This window comes from Pleurodeles waltl, chromosome 5 (assembly GCF_031143425.1).
Source record: "Pleurodeles waltl isolate 20211129_DDA chromosome 5, aPleWal1.hap1.20221129, whole genome shotgun sequence".
In the NCBI taxonomy this organism is placed as follows: domain Eukaryota; kingdom Metazoa; phylum Chordata; class Amphibia; order Caudata; family Salamandridae; genus Pleurodeles; species Pleurodeles waltl.
In genome coordinates this window covers 1,419,712,534-1,419,735,940 of record NC_090444.1, presented here as the reverse complement: position 1 = coordinate 1,419,735,940, position 23,407 = coordinate 1,419,712,534, and the positions used below count along the sequence as shown (strand labels likewise).

The 23,407-nt window shown below is 47.3% G+C and overlaps 1 protein-coding gene across 7 annotated transcripts in view; it reads left to right on the top strand.

The window, feature by feature from the left end:
- Window positions 1–23,407, top strand: part of RIMS1 (regulating synaptic membrane exocytosis 1) — a 2,255,956-nt gene that overhangs the window by 1,384,229 nt on the left and 848,320 nt on the right. For all 7 annotated transcript variants that reach the window (XM_069235695.1, XM_069235694.1, XM_069235701.1 and 4 more), the window contains one exon: window positions 23,055–23,208. In XM_069235695.1, coding sequence (XP_069091796.1) covers window positions 23,055–23,208 — 154 coding nt within the window. The remainder of the gene's footprint in view (window positions 1–23,054; window positions 23,209–23,407) is intronic.

Sequence of the window (23,407 nt, the reverse complement as noted above, 5' to 3'; positions counted from 1 at the left end):
CCACGCCAACAGAAATACACCCATCCCATTATGACCCACAAATCGACGCGGCGGTCATTCAACCGCGGTATTCCATTGGCGGTACACACCGCCGCGGTCAAAATACACACACCTTTACAAACCCCTACCACATTGGACAATTTGAAAAGCACACACCTGAAACACATACACACACCACTCCCACACATCCAATACCATATAAAACACACACCCACATCACCCACAAACCCCTACCAACAAAAAACAGAGACGAAGGAGAGAGAGACACATCAGAGAATAGAGAGCCAGACACACAGAGGCACACCACAACATCACACACACCACATAGAAGCACAAAGCACCACACACCAACACACACATCATCACATACACCACCCCACACCTCATACACACCACCCCATGGCACCACAAAGGCACCCACGCTTTTCGGACCAAGAACTCCGGGTCATGGTGGAGGAGATCATAAGAGTGGAACCCCAGCTCTTCGGCTCACAGGTCCAGCACACCACCATAGCAAGGAAGGCGGAGCTCTGGCAGCGGATCGTGGACAGGGTCAACGCGGTGGGACAGCATCCCAGAAATCGAGAGGACATCCGCAAACGATGGAACGACCTACCGGGGTAGGTGCGCTCGATGGTCTCGCGACACAACATCGCAGTGCAGAAGACTGGCGGGGGACCCCCACCCACTCCACCCGAATTCACAACATGGGAGCAAGAGGTACTAAACATCCTGCATCCTGATGGCCTCACTGGAGTACAAGGAGGAATGGACTCTGGTAAGTACAAGGCCAACCACTTCACCCCCCCCCCAGCATGCTAACCCCCACCCTCACCCCCAACCCCCCAGCACACATCCTCCCTGAGAATGTCTCCCCAGCACAACCCACCCAACACCAACCCCTGCATGCCACCCCCAAACTATGGACACCCATCACCTAAGCATGACCACTGCACATACCCATCCCCCCCCCACAAAACACCCTCACAACACCTCCCCCAAGGGAATGCCAGCACTGGGGGACAAGGGCACCCATAAAACGCAAGCTAATGCACACACAGAAACAATAACCATACCCTCTTACCCCATGCAGGACCCGAACGACAACACACCGGTCAGGAGGGACCAGAAATGTCCATCCCACCCCCGGAACAGGCCCCTAGTGATGACAGCAGCTCTGTCGACCTGGAACCTGACGACCAGCCCAGACCATCGGGGACCTCTGGGCAGTCGGTTCCCCTCACCCAGACACAGGCCACTGCAGACCCAACCCCCTCTGGGAACAACAGCACAGCTCCCACCCAGCGGGCCCATGCCTCTGTCTCTAGGACAGGTCAAGCAGCGGTGTGTCTACCACTACAGGGCCCCCAGGGTAACCCACCAACCCAACAACAACAGGGACCTGGGGGCAGTGGGAGTGGGCACACCGTCCAGGGGACAGAGGCCCAGGGAAACAGGGCAACTCGGAGGGCTGCTGTGCGACAGGGGGGGGAGGAGAGGCCCAGGGAACCCACTCTCCAAGAGGCCCTCACCACCATCATGGCAGCCTACCACCACTCACAAGAGACGATGGCGACGGTACTGGCCAGGTTCCAGGAGATCCAGGCACAGCAGGAGCAACGCTACATGGGGTTCAGCGACCAACTCAGCAACATCTCAACCGCTATGGGGAGCATAGTCCAGGCCCTGAACCGTATAGAGGACACGTTTCGGGACCATGTGGCATCACACAGGGCCCCTGTCACTAGCCAGGAACAGGAACAGCCTACTACCTCCGCCGGCGCTAGTGGACAGGAGGCCCCACCACAACGACAACCCACCAGAACCCCACCTCCTGCTGAACAACAACCGCCCCACAAAAGGAGCCTGAGATCAAAAAAACCGACAGAGTAGGATGTCAAGTCCCCCGCCAGCATCACATACCCCCTGAAGTCCTCCCACTGTTCCACATTGCCACCCTGTCAAACCTTGAACTGCCCCTGCTCCATCCTGCCACAGGCATATGGACAATGCACCTGTGAGACTGAGAACTGGACTCCGCCATGGACATTACTCCACCCCCACCCATCACTGTTTCACTATCATGTACCAATATCTATGCACTAATAATAAATCACACATTGCACTGAAATCAATCAGGACTCAGCCTGTCTTATTTACAAATGTATGACACATTACATATCAATTACGTATTATTAACATTGTGAATTACACATACCGAGGTAACTTAGCATTAGTCCATGGGCCAACCAAGCCGAGGTCACGCAGTGGCTCATACAGCACAGAAAAGGGAAGGGAAAATCAAACATCATGTTTATAGGTCTGGGGGGAAATCGACAAAGTTGAGATGCAGGAGGCTTTCAGGAAATGTAAAATGGCATGGGTGATTATTACCTGTGTGCTACTGGAAATACTGTTCTATTACTCTGTCCCTGTTGTCTGTGTCGTCCTCTGAGTCTTCCTCCTCTTCACTCTCCGCAGGCTCCACAGCTGCTTCAACACCACCATCTGCACCATCCTCCTGCAGGAAAGGAACCTGACGTCGCAATGCCAGATTGTGAAGCATACAGCAGGCCACGATGATGTGGCACACCTTCTTTGGTGAGTACATCAGGGATCCCCCAGTCATATGCAGGCACCTAAACCTGGCCTTCAGGAGGCCAAAGGTCCTTTCGATGATCCTCCTAGTTCGCCCATGGGCCTCATTGTACCGTTCCTCTGCCCTGGTCCGGGGATTCCTCACTGGAGTCAGTAGCCAAGGCAGGTTGGGGTAACCAGAGTCACCTATTAGCCACACACGTTGTCTCTGTAGCTGCTCCATCACATAGGGGATGCTGCTATTTCGCATCACATACGCGTCATACACTGACCCTGGGAACTTGGCATTTACATGGGAGATGTACTGGTCAGCCAAACAGACCACCTGGACATTCATCGAATGATAACTTTTTCTGTTTCTGTACACCTGCTCATCGTCTTTTGGGGGTACCAAAGCCACATGGGTCCCATCAATGGCACCAATGATGTTGGGGATATGTCCAAGGGCATAGAAATCACCCTTAACTGTAGGCAAGTCACCCTCCTCTGGGAAAATGATGTAGCTCCGCATGAGTTTCATCAGGGCAGACAACACTCTGCTCAAAATCTTTGAAAACATAGGCTGAGACATTCCAGATGACATGGCCACTGTGGTCTGGAATGACCCAGTTGCCAAAAAATGGAGGACTGACAGCACCTGCACCAGAGGGGGAATCCCTGTGGGTTGGCGGATGGGGGACATCAGGGCTGGCTCCAGCTGGGCACACAGTTCATGGATAGTGGCACGGTCAAGTCTGTATCGAAGTATTATATGGCGTTCTTCCATTGTCGACAGGTCCACCAGCGGTCGGTACACGCGAGGATTCGTCCTTCTCCTCGCAAGTCCCAGCGGACGGTGCCTAGGAAGGACAACATGGAGCACAGAGTCAGGCAAACCACAGGTACGTACAGACAGCTTGCACAGTTAAAGAATGGCAATGGGTTGAAAGGCGTGTATGTGTGGCAATGCAAGGCCTAGGCCTGTGTGTCGCAGCCAAAATTAAGCCATTGAAATGGCGGCTGCCTGACCTGTGAAGTGGGACAATGGGATGTGAGGTCAATGCGCTGGCGGGGCACACCGTGGCACACCGTGGCGGTAGGCGGTCGAAGACCGCGGCGCAAATCCGCATTGGTTAACATTGAACCCTATGGGTTTCAGGAGCCAATGACGATGTGCGCCGGTGGTCGCGGTACGCACCGCCGCGGTACGCACCGCCGCGGGCGTGACCGCCATTTTCTATCTGATTAATCACTCGAGACCTGATCATCCACAGGAGAGGACCTATACTGCAAGTGCTGCTGTGACCTCGGTCTGGAAGATACAATGGCTGCTGCGACTGGGGAAAGGGCCCCTGCCTTCACGTCTGAAGAGTTGGAGAAGCTCGTGGATGGGGTCCTCCCCCAGTATGCGCTACTCTACAGTCCTCCAGACCAACAAGTGAGTACACCGGGTGCACATGGAATGGGCTATGCCTGTGTGGATTGGGGTGGATGTAAGTTGGTGGGGTGGGGGGCGAATGAGGAGTGCAACGCCCGACAGATGAGAGCATGTGCCATATGGCAAAGTTGGTGGGGAGGGCCAATCACATCTAACATGCAGGTCATTGATGATTTCCTCCTTTCCACCCTGTACATGTCAAATAGGTCAGCGCCCATCAGAAGATCGAGATTTGGCGTGCCATCGCCAAGGAAGTCCGGAACTTGGGGGTCCACAACAGACGGGGCACCCACTGCCGCAAGAGGTGGGAAGACCGCAGAAACATTGCTGGGGATGGCCTCCCAACCTAGGAGGGGTGCCAGTCGCACCATGACCCCCCTGATGTCCCGGATCCTGGCGGTGGCCTACCCTGAATTGGATGGGCGCCTTAAGACATCACAGCAGACACAAGGGGGTGAGTATCAGCACATTCTCCTATCTTTCTGCGCAGTGGAGGCGTCTGGGTGGGGGAGGAGGCTGTGGGTGACATTAGGCCAGGGCGCTTTCTGTAGTGTAGTCCTCTCCCTTAGGCATGGCCCTGTGCCCCCGGCCCCCACCTCTGTAGGGTGACAAGTACAGCCATTGAAGGTCCAGCATCTCCCATGTGCGCGTTTGACGTCTCTTGGCCTGTTGTCCTAGTCAGTAGTACTGAGTAGTGTACCCCGAATGCGCGGCTTAGTGCATTAGGCTCCTGTGTCTGTCCTCTCTGCCAACGGTGTTGACATTGCATGCACTCAACCTGGTCTTCTTTTTTCTCCCCCCACCCTTTCTCTTCATCTTCTTGTGCATGTGTGCATTAGCATCATCAGGCGGAGGAGATTTGGCATCGGAGCACGAGGGAGCTGCAGGACACAAGGCCCCGGTGGGCCCAGGAACAGACACCGAGGGCACCAGTGATCCGGAGGGCGAGGGGAGCACCACGACGGGGACCGCTGGTGAGAGAAGCGACAGCGACACGTCCTCTGATGGGAGCTCCCCAGTGCACCAGCCCCGCCCTCCCAGCAGCCCCTCAGTCTTCGCTCCGTGCCCGTTCGCCCAGGAAGGCGCGCGTCTCCTTCGCCCCAGGCACCTCAGCCCCTGCCCCTGTTGCCCCTGCTGCCCTCAGTGCGGAACTCATTGACCTGGTAAGGACGATCATTGTTGGGCAGACGACCCTTTTGAATGCCATCCAGGGTGTGCAAAGGGAGGTGCAACAGAGCAATGCGTACCTGGAGGGCATTCATTCGGGTCAGGCTGCCCATCAACGAGCGTTCACTGCTCTGGCCTCAGCACTGACGGCAGCCATTGTCCCTGTTTCCAGCCTCCCTCTTCTTACTGCCTCCAGCCTTTCTCTGTCTCCTGTTCCTCAGCCTATCCCATCCACACCATCAGACCAGCCTGCACACACCTCAACACCCAAGAGCAGCTCATCCAAACACAAGCACCACAGATCCCACAAACACTCACCCAAGCAACACCCAGATGCAGACATTCCAACAGTCACAACCACCTCTGTGTCCCCCTCCTCCTCGTCTCCCTCCTCCCTCCCTGTGACGTCTACACTCACACCTGCATGCACCCCAACATCAGCCAGTGCTTCCATCACCACCTCACCCTCCAGTACAGTCCACACTCGTGCAGTCACCACCCCCACTGCCATTTACACGTCCCCTGTGTCCTCTCCCACTGTGTCTGTCACCCCCTCTTCCAAGACACACAAACGCAGGCAGCCACCCACCCAACAGACATCCACCTCACGACAGCCTACAGCACCAGCACCTTCACCCAATGACAGCACACCTGACTCTCCTACAACCACCTCCTCTTCCTCCACTTCCATCTCCACTTCTCCTACCCTTTACCTTGGCCCTAAAAAACTTTTCATGGCTAATCTTGACCTCTTTCCCTCCGATGAGCTCCCCCCTCCATCTGCAAAGAGTCCCAAGAGCACCGCAGCCACCACCAGCCCAGCTTCGGGTGTCACTGTTGTGCATGGGTTCTGGAGCCCACCCTTTGCCAGCAGTGACACATCGATCAGCAGCAAGGACACGTCCAGCCCCCCCCGGCAAGAGGACCCGCAAAAACAAGGGCCGCCGTGCGAGGACCGACAGGGCTGCCCCCAAGGAGCAATGTGCGGCCACTTCACCACCCACACCATCTAGGGGAGGCAAGGGCCCGAGAGACCCATCAAAGGAGCGGAAGGGCAGCAGGAGCGCGGAGAAGGTGGACCCCACATGTCACATCCCAGCTGGGAAGGAGGACACTAACGAGGCCAGGAGTCCGTCCCCGAAGGGTCCAGAAACGTCACGGTCCGAGGGCGACTGAGCAGGGAGTCCAGGCCAGGTCTGGCTCCCTTGACCTGCTGGATGAGCACCGCTGAACAGGGCCCGCCGTGGAGAAGAGCACCGCTGAACAGGGCCCGCGGTGCAGAAGAGCACCGCTGAACAGGGCCCGCCGTGGAGAAGAGCACCGCTGAACAGGGCCCGCCGTGGAGAAGAGCACCGCTGAACAGGGCCCGCCGTGGAGAAGAGCACCGCTGAACAGGGCCCCGCCGTGAAGATAGGCACCGCTGAACAGGGCCCGCCGTGGAGAAGAGCACCGCTGAACAGGGCCCGCGGTGCAGAAGAGCACCGCTGAACAGGGCCCGCCGTGGAGAAGAGCACCGCTGAACAGGGCCCGCCGTGGAGAAGAGCACCGCTGAACAGGGCCCCGCCGTGAAGATAGGCACCGCTGAACAGGGCCCGCCGTGGAGAAGAGCACCGCTGAACAGGGCCCGCCGTGGAGAGGAGCACCGCTGAACAGGGCCCACGGTGCAGAAGAGCACCGCTGAACAGGGCCCGCCGTGGAGAAGAGCACCGCTGAACAGGGCCCGCCGTGGAGAAGAGCACCGCTGAACAGGGCCCGCCATGGAGAAGAGCACCGCTGAACAGGGCCCGCGGTGCAGAAGAGCACCGCTGAACAGGGCCCGCCGTGGAGAAGAGCACCGCTGAACAGGGCCCGCCGTGGAGAAGAGCACCGCTGAACAGGGCCCCGCCGTGAAGATAGGCACCGCTGAACAGGGCCCGCCGTGGAGAAGAGCACCGCTGAACAGGGCCCGCCGTGGAGAGGAGCACCGCTGAACAGGGCCCGCGGTGCAGAAGAGCACTGCTGAACAGGGCCCGCCGTGGAGAAGAGCACTGCTGAACAGGGCCCGCCGTGGAGAAGAGCACCGCTGAACAGGGCCCGCCGTGGAGAAGAGCACCGCTGAACAGGGCCCCGCCGTGAAGTTAGGCACCGCTGAACAGGGCCCGCCGTGGAGAAGAGCACCGCTGAACAGGGCCCGCCGTGGAGAGGAGCACCGCTGAACAGGGCCCGCGGTGCAGAAGAGCACCGCTGAACAGGGCCCGCCGTGGAGAAGAGCACCGCTGAACAGGGCCCGCCGTGGAGAAGAGCACCGCTGAACAGGGCCCGCCGTGGAGAAGAGCACCGCTGAACAGGGCCCGCGGTGCAGAAGAGCACCGCTGAACAGGGCCCGCCGTGAGGATAGGCACCGCTGAAGAGTGCCCCGCCGTCTCAAGCACCGCTCCGCTGGGCCCTTCTTCTCAAGCACCGCTCCGCTGGGCCCCGCCGTCTCAAGCACCGCTCCGCTGGGCCCTTCTTCTCAAGCACCGCTCCGCTGGGCCCCGCCGTCTCAAGCACCGTTCCGCTGGGCCCTTCATCTCAAGCACCGCTCCGCTGGGCCCCGCCGTCTCAAGCACCGCTCCGCTGGGCCCTTCCTGTCAAGCACCGCTCCGCTGGGCCCTTCATCTCAAGCACCGCTCCGCTGGGCCCTTCATCTCAAGCACCGCTCCGCTGGGCCCCGCCGTCTCAAGCACCGCTCCGCTGGGCCCTTCATCTCAAGCACCGCTCCGCTGGGCCCTTCATCTCAAGCACCGCTCCGCTGGGCCCTTCATCTCAAGCACCGCTCCGCTGGGCCCCGCCGTCTCAAGCACCGCTCCGCTGGGCCCTTCATCTCAAGCACCGCTCCGCTGGGCCCTTCATCTCAAGCAGCGCTCCGCTGGGCCCTTCATCTCAAGCAGCGCTCCGCTGGGCCCTTCTTCTCAAGCACCGCTCCGCTGGGCCCTTCATCTCAAGCACCGCTCCGCTGGGCCCTTCATCTCAAGCACCGCTCCGCTGGGCCCTTCATCTCAAGCACCGCTCCGCTGGGCCCTTCTTCTCAAGCACCGCTCCGCTGGGCCTTTCATCTCAAGCACCGCTCCGCTGGGCCCTTCATCTCAAGCACCGCTCCGCTGGGCCCTTCATCTCAAGCACCGCTCCGCTGGGCCCTTCTTCTCAAGCACCGCTCTGCTGGGCCCCGCCGTCTCAAGCACCGCTCCGCTGGGCCCTTCTTCTCAAGCACCGTTCCGCTGGGCCCCGCCGTCTCAAGCACCGCTCCGCTGGGCCCTTCTTCTCAAGCACCGCTCCGCTGGGCCCCGCCGTCTCAAGCACCGCTCCGCTGGGCCCTTCCTGTCAAGCACCGCTCCGCTGGGCCCTTCATCTCAAGCACCGCTCCGCTGGGCCCTTCATCTCAAGCACCGCTCCGCTGGGCCCTTCATCTCAAGCACCGCTCCACTGGGCCCCGCCGTCTCAAGCACCGCTCCGCTGGGCCCTTCATCTCAAGCACCGCTCCACTGGGCCCTTCATCTCAAGCACCGCTCCGCTGGGCCCTTCTTCTCAAGCACCGCTCCGCTGGGCCCCGCCGTCTCAAGCACCGCTCCGCTGGGCCCTTCCTGTCAAGCACCGCTCCGCTGGGCACCGCCGTCTCAATCACTGTTTATGGTTCACTGTGCCCACCATGCCTCCTCCTTGACCAGTGGAGACTGTCATCCACCTGATGGACTGTGGCTTTGCACTCCCCAGGATGGTACAGTGGGCAGCCCACCCACTGTAGAGACATTGAGAGACTGTGGCTTTGCACTCCCCAGGATGGTACAGTGGGCAGCCCACCCACTGTAGAGACATTGAGAGACTGTGGCTTTGCACTCCCCAGGATGGTACAGTGGGCAGCCCACCCACTGTAGAGACATTGAGAGACTGTGGCTTTGCACTCCCCAGGATGGTACAGTGGGCATGGTGGCTCCTCGTGGATCTGGCGTCGTGGACTCATGTGGCTGTGGTGCCCCCCCCCTTCCCCCTGAGGTGCCTGTAGTTTTTACATCTGATGCCCATGCAGTGTTCTCTCCAAAGGACTCAGGTCTCCTGTGTGGGCTTTGCCCTTGTTTCTCAAAACTTTGGCCCACGGACATGATGAATTCGTAGGATGTGCAGGACTTGTTACTTCAGTTATACACTGATGTGTATGTCATTTGTTTTCTTGTGAATATCTTTCATGGTTGTACGATAATTTTCAGGAGCTTTTTGGTACATAAATATTTATTCCAAATTTGATTATGTCCTAGCATTTTTCAGGGGTGTTTGGGTGGTGTCACTGTGACTTGTTGCTCTGCATTGGTGTGTACATAGTTGGGGGGGGGGGTCGCATATGTGTGTGCTCGTAACCTTTCGTCCTCCCCCCTCCCGTGTGTCGTAGGTGCAGTACTCACCGTTGTCGTCTGCGCCGGACTTCGTACTCGTGGTAGATGAGAAGGTAGACGAGAGCAGGTAGGATGTTTAATTCGGGTTCCATGCTGTCCTCCTTCCTCCTGGAGTGCGTAGTGGTGAGCGTTTTCCCGTTCGTAGTCTGTTTCCGCCGTGTTTTTATCGGCAGTGCTCCCGCCCCGGAAAAGGTGGCGGATTGGTGAGTTGTGATAGTGTGGGCGGTACATTGTATGCCGCCTGGCTGTTGGCGGTGACCGCCGCGCTGTTTGTTTGTACCGCCGTGGCGGGCGGAGTGTTAAAGTGGCTGTCTGTGTTGGCGGTTCCCGCCAGGGTCAGAATTCCATATTTTTTACCGCCAGCCTGTTGGCGGGTTGGCCGCCGCTTTAACACCGACCGCCAGGGTTAGAATCACCCCCTTTGTGTCTTATGAAGAATTTGCAGTCTCTATCTTTTTTTACGCTGCCTCTGGCTACCTCGAAGGTTTAGTGGGCTGTTGTCCACAGTCTCCACTCTTGCTGTGAAACCTAAAGGGGTCCTTGGTCGAGAGAGAGCTGTTGATCCTGAGGTCACTCAAGAGGTTACTGTAGTTGAACCCTTCCTCAAAGATTCTGGTTTCCTATTAGGGTTTGAAAATAGAGCTGTTGATTTCTCCAAGGTCCTAATTTCAAACCTCTGGTGAATATTCTTTTGGTTCTTCTGAAGCACAGAATGATGGTTCTGCTGGCAAATATTTCTCTGAGTCCGATGGAGCACATGCTGCTATTTAGCCCATTTGGCTCTAGATCTTAGGGGGCTGACAGATTTTTGACATGGAGCCCTGGTGCCTTTTTAACGTTCTGTCTCCTTTCATCTGCACCTCAAGGTTGTGGTGCCTAACAGTATATATAGATGCATTAAAGCTGAAGGGTTTGAAGAGCCTTGTTGGCTGCTTTGACTTATTTTCCTGGCATGGGAGTCAATGCACATGGAGACTCTATTGGGTGATTAGCCACACTTTATAAATCCTCATTGAGTGATTCAAGACCAGCCAGGTTTTGTTTGCCACTTTCTGAGCTGATTGAAAAGGATAAAAGTTAACAATGTTGACCATCAGTCTGCAGGGTTAGCTGCTTATTGGTCGGGAATATGCATGGTCTAGCTTTCTCTTCCTTCTTTGGTTTCTATGTTGTTCCATGGAGTGGTGGCAGTTTCATGGACTTTGGCTAGTAGAGACCCTTAATTGATGCGTTTGATTGTTTTTGGAGCTCTCCCTCTACAGTTTATTTTGTTTTCTCTTATTAGTGTTGGATGAGCGTGACCTGAAGAAATCTGTGTTGACTGTTGTTTAGGTGTGATGCCAGTTGTGTTTGATGGAATACATTTACAGCAGTTGCACATATTTATTTTGAGTTGCTTCTCCTCTTTTCATCCATGTCCTCTTTCATCTTGGAGACTTCGTTAGATTCTCAAAAGTAATGTATGTGAAAAGGAAGAGGTGAAGAATGGGTAAGGTTTAGATTACAAATGCTAATCTCCATCACACCCTATCTTCTCTTGCACTGCACATTAAGTTCATTAATGGGTGAGGAAAAGGAACTCACAGGACCTTGACTAAATTGCACAAGGCTCCCATGTTGGTTTTCCTCTGCTCTTCAAAAAGGGTTTTGGCTTGTGAGGAAAAGACAATCAAGATAGTAACGTGTGTGCAGAATGCCTGAAAATAATGAATTGAAGGAAGATTTATACAGCACTGGCTGCAACTAATAGGACTTCCCAGTGCTAAGACTTTGGCTACTACAGGACAGCATGCTGAAACCAGCAAAGTTGGAAAAGCCAGGTTTTACAGTTTTTTGTAAGACATACAGGCAGAGTGTTCCATATTTTAGGGGCCAACACCCTAAAAGAGCACCCCCTCCCTCCCTAGCACTATTTATCTGGGGGTCCTGGATCAGCCTCAGTTTGGAAGAGCTTAAAGATCTTAAAGGCCTGGGTGAGTAGTATGGCGAATCAAAGCCCTGAGATAGCATGGCCCCCATTCACAAAGGCCTAGTATTAAAAACAGAGAGTTTTCAAGTTTATAAGTTTGTCCATCAGCAGTCAAAGCAGAAGTCCGTAGCAGAGATGAAATGGATTGATGCTTAGGGAAGTGGCCCAGAAGTCCTGCTGCTGCATTTTGAATTATTTGAAGTCTCTTTAATGATGCCTAAGTGATGTCCAGGTATATAACATTGCTGTAGTGTAAGCATAAGGTTATTATGCCTGGGTTGTTTTTTTTTCAGGAAGATTTGAGGGGCCCATACTAGTTTCCTGATGCATCTTAAGAGACCACAACAATTTATTTTTATGTTTTGCTTATCATGTGTTAGATTACCTTCCAGCCAGACACCCAAATTTTTTACTGCATGTTTGTGGGCTGGAAGAGGACCCAGAACATTGGGCTCCAGTGAGGGCCTGAGCGATTGGGCTGGTTGCCGACCACACGAATCTCAGTTTTACCGTCATTAAACTTGAGACAGTTGAGGCCCAACTATTCTGCCACAGCTGACAGGCAGTTCTTGAGTTGTGAAGGATTGCTGCCTGAGTTTGGAGTAAGAGAAATAGCAAGCATTGTGGTGTCATTCTCATACGAGATAAGTGTGAGGCAAACAATTACATAATGTTTTCCAGAGGATGGGCATACATTTTTAAAAGGTATTGGTCGCAGCATAGATGAAAAAGGATTTGTTGCTACCCGATAGGAGCGAACCACCACAAAAGATCGGAACCACTTTAGAGCTCTGTTATAGTTCCCACACTCCTTGAGTCTCACAACGAGCACATTGAATGATGCTGTGTCAAAAGCAGCACTCAAATCCAATAGTATGAGTGCAGTTGAGCCACCTTTATTGAGGGTCCATCTGAGTTTTTCCGTGACTGCTAAGAGAGCTAACTCAGTGCATTGGGGGGGGCAAAAGCCGGTCTGTGAGGAATGCAAGATGTTGTGTGATTCAAGGTAATTAGACAATTGCTGGTTAATAAGTTTTCCCAGAGTTGATTCCAGAAGCGGTTGAAGAGATATGGGATGAAGTGAGAGTGGAAATGAGATTACCAAATATAGTTTTGGCATTACTGTTTTGTGTGCTAGATTGACAGCAACTCTGCAGACCTGACTTTCCTATGCAGGTACCCATTAGTGTTTCGTATCATCTTTGCAGTTCTAAAAAAAACAAGAGCATCAATAATAGATTAACATTATCTCACATATGTTAGACACCAACTAAACGCATAACATACATTGCATGATCAATGAAATGAGGTAACGTGCAAAAAATGGCATATGTAACCAGTAATGTAAAATTAGCCATTCTCAGCATGCTGTTTTGCCTTTTTTACATTTGCAAGGGCAAAAATACAAAGTCAGAAAAGTGATAAAAGTGAGATACTCGCATCTTACAATATTCTTCTCAATGTTAAGTGACTACTAAAGTGTGAAGAAATAAATAATTTAGCAAACACGAGAAGTTGTCAGACTCAAATGAAGCACTGTAGTCCTTCTCTTACCAGATTTCGCAAAACAATAATCTTGTGGTGTTTGCCTTTATTGGACAATGATAAACTATCTAAAACAAATGCAGGGATGTTGTAGGCCAATTGATGTTTAAATTGAATGACATGCTTTCAATAATAGTTTTTTCCTTGATATGTTCATATCGTATGAAAAATGTTTTCTCTTTCCATATTTAAGATACAGCACAACTTAGGCAGGGCATGTGACACTTGTGTAGGGCATGTCCAACTTAGTCAAAATGAATTGTATATATATCCACACACACACACACACCCATATATACATATATATGAGAAAGTGCATTCACCACCTTCAATTTACTATAAGTTGCTCACATTCATACACAGTCTTGTCACTGCACTTGCCACACTACATTGACTGTAACTCATCACTCTACCATGCAATGTGTTCTCAGCTTACAGATAATGTGTACTTCGATCTTACGATGTCCTGGTGAGGCCTGTTTGCATAAGGGGCCTCGTTGGCTCATGCATTGAGGAGTATTCTGAATTTGAGAATGAGATTCATGAAATAAGATTGAACCGCATTTAATCATGACGGCTAAAAAAATATCTTCCACCTGCATTTCCCACTACTACTACCTCACTTTGTGGACTGTGTTTGGCAAACTGGACTTACAGTCACTCCATGTATATATAGTACATGAAAATTGAGGTGCTGTGGTTGTCCCAACATTTTTTAGTCATTTTGTATGTTAAAGCCATTTCCGTGACACATAAATGTGTTTGTATTGGAAGTTTTTGTGATATTCTAGTGTAAAAAATGTTTTTCTATCATATGTAAGAACTTATTTATGCCTTCATGGTGAAGGGTGGGGTTGTGTGTAACAGACAATAAATTCGAAAAAGAATTGTTGATGGAAGCAATGAGAATTTTTTCCAGTGATTAACTGAGGATTTCACTGATGTTGTAATTATAGGTGTATTTTTCCCTACTACATGCCATTTTCATATTGTTTTCACATGTAGCTAGAGAGCTACCAGTATTTCACAAGCTGCTCATTGGAGAAGCCAGTGGCAATGTTATTAGGAAAACAAAAAATGGCTTTTAGATTGAAATTCACTCCTAACCATATATAAGTACAGAGGCCCTATTTCCGCACATATGTTTGTAATATGTGAAAAGGGGACTCTTTTCTGTGGGAACCCCTGTTTTATGCCGACTGATATTGCTGTTTTTTTAACTCTACTAACTGTTTCACTCCTATCCCGGGTGCATTATACGTGCTCTGACACCCAAAGCATGATACATTTAGCTTATCTATAATTGAAGTCTTTAACTTTACAGTACGGTCATAGAATATGGTGCAGGAAAATCCAAAAATGGCATGGAAAATTAAATGTCATATACGGACTGTGGCACCTTTTGACCAACAAATATGGCTTCATATCTACCTGTGTAACATTACTCCTGCACCTTTTAAACTTGCGGACAAATTTGTGACAATAACCCCTTATGACAGGAAAGAACCCTATTTTTAAATATTACATATGTCACCAATACCTACGCGTTGTAGCCCACAAGGTACACTGCATAGTATTTAAAAGGGGGGCATGCAAAAATGTAATATTTGTATTTACATACAGCCACTTGTTCCTCAAAAGCTATGTTCAATGTAAAGGGCTGTAGCTGTCTTAAGAGATTTCAGGATAAAATCATAAAACTGCTATCTCAAGTTTGGAAAAAGCTCCAGGATTAAGTCAAGCTCTATTTTTAATATTTATAAAAAATACTATTCAGCGGTGAAGTCAGATATATAATAGATATAGAGGACATTTTGACTTTTAAAAAGTTTATCCTTCTCAGCCAACAATAGGCTACTTAGCTTTAGCCTGCTTGCAGATGGTCCTGCCAGTCTTTCCTCTTAATGAGGTGTGAAAAGCACTCCCAGTGGAGAAACAATAGGTTTAGCTTTTTCACAGGAAGGTCTAGGTGTGAAATTTGTGACCTTGTATTTGACAAACTCCATGGCAGCTAATCGTGTTCTGTTACTTGGTACCTTTTATTTCTTCCCAGCCTTAGGAAGGTTTTAGGCATGACAGTGGCATTCCTGGATAAGTCCTGAATATCCAGATTTGTCTTTGTGTATCGCCAGGGACTAGCTCACCTGAGCATCCGAGAAGCAACACAGAGTACAAGTTACAGGGGAAAGAAGCATCTGTTCTCATATTTCTACCAGGCAAACAAGCATTGCTTCCAACAACAGATCCGTTCTTCCCTATTTTGTCTTCTTGGCTTTAACAAACACTTTGTTTTTCAGTTGGTGGGAGTGTTTGTAAAGGTAACAAAGCAGTGTTTAGAAGAAATCCTTGAACTTGTCCTTTCAAAGATCCCAAGCTGTTCCATCTCAGCAATTTCTTTACATTCGTTAAATGCACTATGTCAAAATGGTGGAAGTGACCCTTATGCCTTTTTGGTTCCCAAGCTTCCTAAGCCGCTCCTTGGGATTCCTCCTGGTAAACACGAAGTTTAAAGTCTGCTGGAACTGGCTGATCCCTCCCCACATGTGGAGCAGAAATGAAGAACCTTTTGAAAATCCTTATTTGTGACATGTGTTCTGCCAATCTAAGATTACTGTTGAAGTAAACTTCCTTTTTGTGGTGAAATGTTGCAAACATTATACCAGTACCTGATCTTAAACTGCTGTACATAAATATTCTTATTAGAGATTAAACAAGACATATAAGTAGAAGGTTGCCCATCATGTACTATGCAATAAGGCAGTTTGCCTGCTGTTACTCCCGAAAGCACAACTTTCATGATTCACTTCTCAATATTATTATCCTGAGCTTTGTGAGCTGCAATGCATTCGTTCCTAATGTCTTCTATCTAAATTAATTCTTAATGTAAGAGAAAGGCTTAAAAAATGTCAAAAATGGTTTCAAACTGACATGTCAGTATTGAAGTGTGATCGGCACTGCTTCAAAGCTGCTTACCAACTGTGTTGCTGTTTTGTAAAATGCTGCAATGTGGGTGGTGTATAGCAGCACTGCATCACACATCCAGCATTGACAGTTAGTATATTTTTGCCATTGATTTACCTAGAAGTCAAATATGCTGCAATGTGGGTGGTGTATAGCAGCACCGCATCTCACATACGGCATTGGTTAATAAGCACATTTTTGCCAATACTTTACCTAGAAGTTAAATATGCCAGTTGATGTTTGCCAACACCAGCTGGCATGTTTTTCTTTATATTACTTTTATTAGAGCAAATGTTGATGCATCAATAGGTATTTAGTATGCTCTCAATCCAAAAGTAACAGCAATCTAGGCCCATAAACTTGGAAAGCGCAGGCAGCCGACACCATTAGAATATGTATTCCTCCCACTAAGTTAATGTCACTCAACCTCCAACAAAAAGGATTATGCCTCTTAAGTCATATAATTTCATTCCAAGAAGGAAGGGGTGCAGTGAGAGATGAGTTGCATGAGGGTAATCTCTGGGTTTAGTCCATTACTGGGCAGTTGTTACTGTTCTCTGGAACATATTTGTTGCCTTTAGCATTTTTACACTTTACCATTTCCCCATTTAGATTTTTCTAAAGAGGGCTGTTCTCTAACTCAACCCACTGACATTTTAAATAAATAATTTAGAAGTTGGAACTCTAGGTAGAACTACATACAGTATGTCTCATATAGAGTTCTGCCTCTGAAATCTTGTTAACACTTGTTTTTCATTTTTCTTGAGACTCATCAGTGGTTATATCATCAAAATTATTAGTCCGTCCTTTGTTGCCATGTTTGCCACGTTCCATATTTTATTATGCGGTTTGGAAGAGGCGGTTGTGGCCACTGCAGATGTAATCACGAAAGATTTTAAGCGATACATGCAGAATTGTTAGAGTTAAATATCTTTAAGACTGATAGTTTCAGAAGGCAAGCACAGATAATTAAAAACGAAGGTATACAGTTGGAGAATGACTAAAACAAAAATGATGCCCATCAGTATTATGTTCATAGTGACTCAGACACTAATTACATGTGTAGTAAGGAAAACACGGTATAGGGTGCCAGCTGTTTAAAACTAATACGCTACAAAGCTATATAGGAGAATTAATGCTTTCCTACTATATTTATATTTTATATAGTTTTTTTTAGACAGGATACACATAATTCACAGTGTTCTCACATTGAAACAAAATAGGCTAGTGGGAAATAAATGTAGGTTACCAAACACTGGGCCCTATTCACAAACTACATTTTGTAGTATGTTTAGTAGCACCACAATAGTCAACTAAAGTACTAATACAAAATGAAATTCACAACCCTGCAAGTATAAATCTCCTCCTTTCCTATCTTTTCTGCGGGGAGATCCCCACTCGTAAGTTTAATACTGAGTAGTAAATGTGGGCAGAGACCAGGGTTTCTTTTTAAAAATTGGGACCTACATACTATAAAACAGGTGGAATTTAGGGAGCCCTAAGGACAGGTTTAGTGTGGGATATGGAGAAGTTTAAGGAGGGACACCCACAAAAGAGTAATCCCAGCCTTGTTCACAAACTCCTTTTCTAAAATTACTATTGGCAAAAAGGAGCTAAACCAGTTGTAAATGTACTCTAGTTAGTAACTGTACAAAGTTTAGCACCACATATGGCCCTCCTGCAGAAAATAATGGTGGTAAGGACTCAATAATAAGTATTATTAAATAAAATTATTTAAAATAGATAAAAATATGAATATATTTAGGTTGATGTTAAAAAAAAAAAACATTTTTTATATTTACATTTTAATGTATTTTAATTACTTTTTGGATTAAAACTTAATGTTACATTAGTTTATTAAAATATAATTAAATTACTGTCATTGTTCCATACACCTCGTCTTATACTTACTGATACATAATAAATAAAACATTTTTTACTTTCTTTGGGAACTTTTTTATGTAGCTTCCAAAAAAGACAGTGGGTGACAGCGGGTGGCTTTTTAGTATTTTTCAATCACTGCTGTAGTTGCAAACTATTGATATGAAGCAATGAATGATGGAATTTTGTATAGCTACTCCCAGTGCTTTTGCATCAGATGGTGAGTGGAGGCGAGACCCTAAACCCGTGTCCCCCTACCATATCTAATAAAAAAGATATATTTTAAAGAATTTCTTGAAGCAACTTTCTTCAACTGTTGCTCTCAGCTGTCTTGGCAGCTTGTTCCACAGGTCTCACAGGTTCCACTACCATAAAGGAAGAGCCTCTCCTACGTTGTTTTTTGTAGCAAAGTATTGCTAGTAGCCCAGCCTGACTTGCACAATGATCTTCCAGGTGTGTAGGCCTTAATCCTTTCATTCAAGTGAGGTGGTCACCTACTATAGAATGCTCAATGAGTCAGGGTTGATGCCTTGAATATTATGCACTTTCATACTGGTAGCCAATGCAGTTTCTCACAGAAGAGCGGTTAGTTAGTTTGAAAAGTAAGCGCACTGCCATGTTTTGCACTACCTGTAGTTGACGAGTTAGAAAGTCTGGAATGCCCACATGAAGGACATTGGCATAGTCCAGCCTGGATATTAGCAGTGCTATCACCACTGTCACCTGTGCTTCCCATGGGATCAGATGCAAAAATCTCTGAAGCATGTGCATAACCCACATACAGGATTTCCCCATTGAGGAGAGTTGGGACTTAAAAGATACCTTAGTATCAAACAGAATACCCAGGTTCCTAACTACCCCTGTAGAGGGAGGTGGAGGCGAGACATTGTTAGGCCAGGCCCCTGACCAACCAGGAGAATGGTTTGACCCACACAACCAGACCTCTGTCTTATCTGGGTTGCACTGAAGTTTATCCTTTGTGGGTGGCAGAGTCTTCTTCGTGGGTTATCAATAACTGTGTGTCATCTGCTATGAAACAATCCTAATACTGGACAATTTCCCCAAATAGCCAGGGGGCGAGGTAAATGTTAAAGAGAGTGGGGTTCAGGACAGAACCCCGAGGCACCCCCATCTCAGCTACTTACCTCTTGAAAAGAATGATATATTACAGATCAATAGGAAGGAAGAATGGCCACTTGCCACCTTTTCTTGCAGATCACAAGGAATCACGTGGCTGACATTGTCAGTTACAAAGACATCTCTGATTTGTGATATCACTATGATACATTGTATTTTTGTTTTTCAACGTTACATAGCCAAGCTGTTTTACTGAATGTGCATTGCAAGAGTGGAAACGTGTTCATACTTCGGACCCTTTATTTGGTATGGGTTTTTGAATTCATAGAAAGCGCTCAAATTGAATGATTTCAGAAGTGACAGAATATTGAGAAGGTACACAAATGTCACAAAGGTAAGGCCTCACAAATAAGGGCAAGATCACAAAGTTGAATATTAATGGACTCGGTAAATGATTCCGGATAAATTTTAACCATGAAAGCATTAATTTTAATTTCTTGTTAAAAAGTAGAGATAAGCTTAGAGCTTAGTTTTGGTCTGGAAGGAAGGCATTTCTTTTAATAAACCATACCGATTTTGAAAACGAAACCATTCTTTGAGGTTTGTCAGCTTGATAGAAATAATCTTAACTTTTGTAACATTTTCTATAAAGGCATGGGAACTGTTCAAAGATCTAGGTTCTCTCTCAAACGTTGTGCGTGCTACTGTTAAATCGTATAAAATATATAAATTGAATTGAATTTTAATAGCTTTTTTGTATGAAGTGCACCTCTTTCGTTGGCAGTGGGAAGGTCAAAAAGGTCACCAAATCAATGTTCAGTGTCTTTGTAAGGGGAAGACTGAATCACGCAGGTACACATGCTATACCATTGTTGATATTTTAAAAAACGATCTCTTTGTCACTCCAGACTAAGCACATATAGACAATGAATTGTGAATCACTTCCACACAGATACTTCCGAAGCAAACATATTTTTGGGGATTTTGAAGATTGATGGCAAAACATACACAATTGCCAGTAAAGATAAGCATGCATAAAAATGTTGTGTAATGTTTTCCTAGTACCTTTTCAACTCATATGGTAAGTAAGCCTGGGCGGAGTTCACAGAGTTCCACTCTGGGAAATTCCGCAGAGTTGATTAAAAACTCTGTGGAATTCCGCAGAGGCGGAGCACCATGACCCGCATTGTCTTGAACGTGCCCGTTCTTGGAAGCGCTAAGCAGGGTCAATCCGACCCTGTTTAGGCCTTCTGAGATAGGCGCATTCTTGAGAGGAACATAGGCAGTTAAAGTTGCCGTTTCAGGCCTCTTGTGAATCAGCCTATCCCGTGTGCACTGCACATGGGGCAGGCCTCTGCACAAGAGGCCTCAAAATGGCAGCTTTCACTGTGTTTTGAAGTGGCCTAGGTAACGTAGCAAATATATAAAAGTAAATAAATGGTACATCTTCGATTTCAATTGCTGATTAAATCTAAGGAGATACTGTCCCAAGCTTTCTTTTACTTCTGTTTTGAAAATAGTCCATAAAGCTTGTGTTCCTAGGCAGTAGGTATAGAAGAAGATAGTTCAGCATTGAAAACATACCCAGAATGTCAAGCCTCACAGTGTTCTCTTTCTGCTATTGTATGGTTACAGTGCTTTGGGTTTTAGCATTTGGTCAGCAGGGCAAGCAGACTTAGACTATGAGGAGCAAGGAAAAGTGTGAAAGATTACCGATAGGGCACTCTTGGGTATGGGTGATAGTACTAGATGTCTTTTTTTTATTCTTGAATTCTTTGTGTATCCACAAAAAGGTTAGTGTGGATTAGGTTGTTTCGGTTATATTTGACAGAATATGAAACATTACACTCAACCGACACTATAAGGAATGGTTTGGTACGCCCAAGCATCCAAGCATACTAGAGAATGATCAAGGAGATGATCTTGACTCATTGTTTTCATTACAATGCAACTCACACGGATTGTGTATATTCCTTTATGAGCTGCAAATGTGTATTGCTTCACAACGCTCACAAATGACTTTAGGCTTTTATTATCGACACACAACTTTGTCATTGTATATACAGATATAAGTATGTCTGGCATCACTCTACTATATACAAAACTACTATTACACACAGTTGTCTGGTATCTTGGTATCTTGTCCTTAACTAGGAAGCCATTGTTAACTCTGTGCAGATTCCTTGTAGCTTTACATCCCTCTGTGATTGGCATGGACGATTAATTACAACAGAACTCTTTCCAAGGACAGCGGTTTTAAACCTGTGTTTTTTTTAACAAGACCTTTAGTTGAGTTAGTATATTTTAGGCACACAACGTAGAATATATATTTGCATTCTTACGTCCTGGAATCAAGTAAAACGTTAATAGTTGCTACGATTTGCCACCCCATTCTTAAATGCCTCCTAATTTCAACTGATTTAATTTCTGTCTTTCCATTTCTCTTCCCTTCACTTTGTACCACTTTCTTCCCAGACTCGTAGCAGTAACGATGGTATCATTTCTGTTTCCAGTTACAGTAGGCTTATCTTTGAGTTACGAAATACACACTGTATTATGTTTACCTGCAGCTCACAGAAACTTGACCACTCCATGTCGGACTTGCAAAGAGTTTACTGCTGACCCAGACATCATGGTGTTTGGAATGCACACACCTTTTACCACCGCACAAAACTTGCATAGGTTATAGCGCACCGCTGAGCAGAACAGTGTTAATGTTTCTACCAAAATGAGCACCCAGAGACCTTTTAAGGCATGGGCAAAGTAGGCAGTTGCCCAGTGCCCCACCTTCCAAGAGGCCCCCGCAAAAAGTGAACTTTCTGTCTATGCGACCTCTGCCTATTCTATTTCTCCTAAACCCCTCTACCTCTATGCCTAAGTTATGAGGTCTGGGCAAGATATATTTTAACTTTATTTGTATGACCCTGATTGAGAAAGCTTACTGTTTTAGCATTGTTTGGAATCATGCTGGCTTGAATTAGCAGGAAATGAAATTCAGTTTTTCTTTACAGGGGTCCCCACGATGTGTCTTGCTCATAGCCCACAAAATCCTCAAGGAGACACTGTGAGCAGGGTAAAACAGTTAGAACAGTACTCTTCTTCTTATTGTTTGGAATCCATCCTTTGGGAGCAATGGTGATATTGATGCGCATATTGGGCCAGTTTCAGAGTAGCACACATTTATAACGCCTCAAAGTTACACAGGGATCGTACCCTCCTTCACAACTGCATAAAGCATACCTGTCCTCACACAGCTCCCAGGAACTTGAGAGTCACTAAGGAATTGTATTGATATTAGGAGTTATGTGGTAATGTAAAGGTGAGGTATTCTTCACTAATGGACACAGTCATATAAGCATGTGATTTATTTTACATCTATACATGCAGGTATGTATATATGTACATGTATTTTTATTTATGCCCTATTGGTGATAGTTGTTTCACTGACTTAAAAATGTTGGTGTTGCAAAACAATGTTCTAATACATCTATTTACCGTGTTCAACTTCTTGGGTACATCTGGCATAAATAAGAAATACATGCATGGAAGTGATATTTTAAATACATTCTCACAAATGAGCAAGTAGAAAAGCTTCAAGATTCAGTATCACAATGAAGTGACATTACAGATGTCTGATATTGACCTAATTTCGTGGCTCAGTCAATTGTAGATTATTTCAGAAGCTTTCACTTTCGTATTGCTCATCAGTGGAAACAAATATATCACACTGCTAAATTGTTTCTCTGTACATCTGAAAGTTTATAAATACATGCATAAACATGCATATATTTATTTTCGTGCACATATGTCTTATCTACAATAATACATATTTGAATATCTATATAAATATAACTTATTGGTATTCATATGTTTTTGCATGCATATATTTACGTGAGCATAAATATATACATACATTACTTTGCTTGCATGAAAATGTTGACATTGCAAAATGGAATGTTGATTACCATAACATGTATTTACTGTTTTGATTGAAATGAACCTCCATTTGGTAACAACAGTTTTTGAAATCGTACAGGTACAAGGTCGAGTGCTAGAGAAAACAAATCCACAACATTAACTGTGCCAGAACAGCAAAGAACAACTCATCATCGTTCAAGATCAGTATCGCCTCACCGTGGAGACGATCAGGGCAGGACCCGTTCACGTTTACCAAATGTGCCATTACAGCGGTATGTGTTCAAACAATGCTAAAACAAGTCTAATGGTAATTACCAGAGGGTTATTGTTCTATTTATTTTGAAAGTGCAGAGTTAGACATAAACCAGTAGGGTGCTATACATTAAACCGTTTTTAAATACGCACCACTTGCTGGAAAAAAATGAAAGGTTGCAGATCGTCACCATGTAGCAGAAGAATACAGTTAGGGAG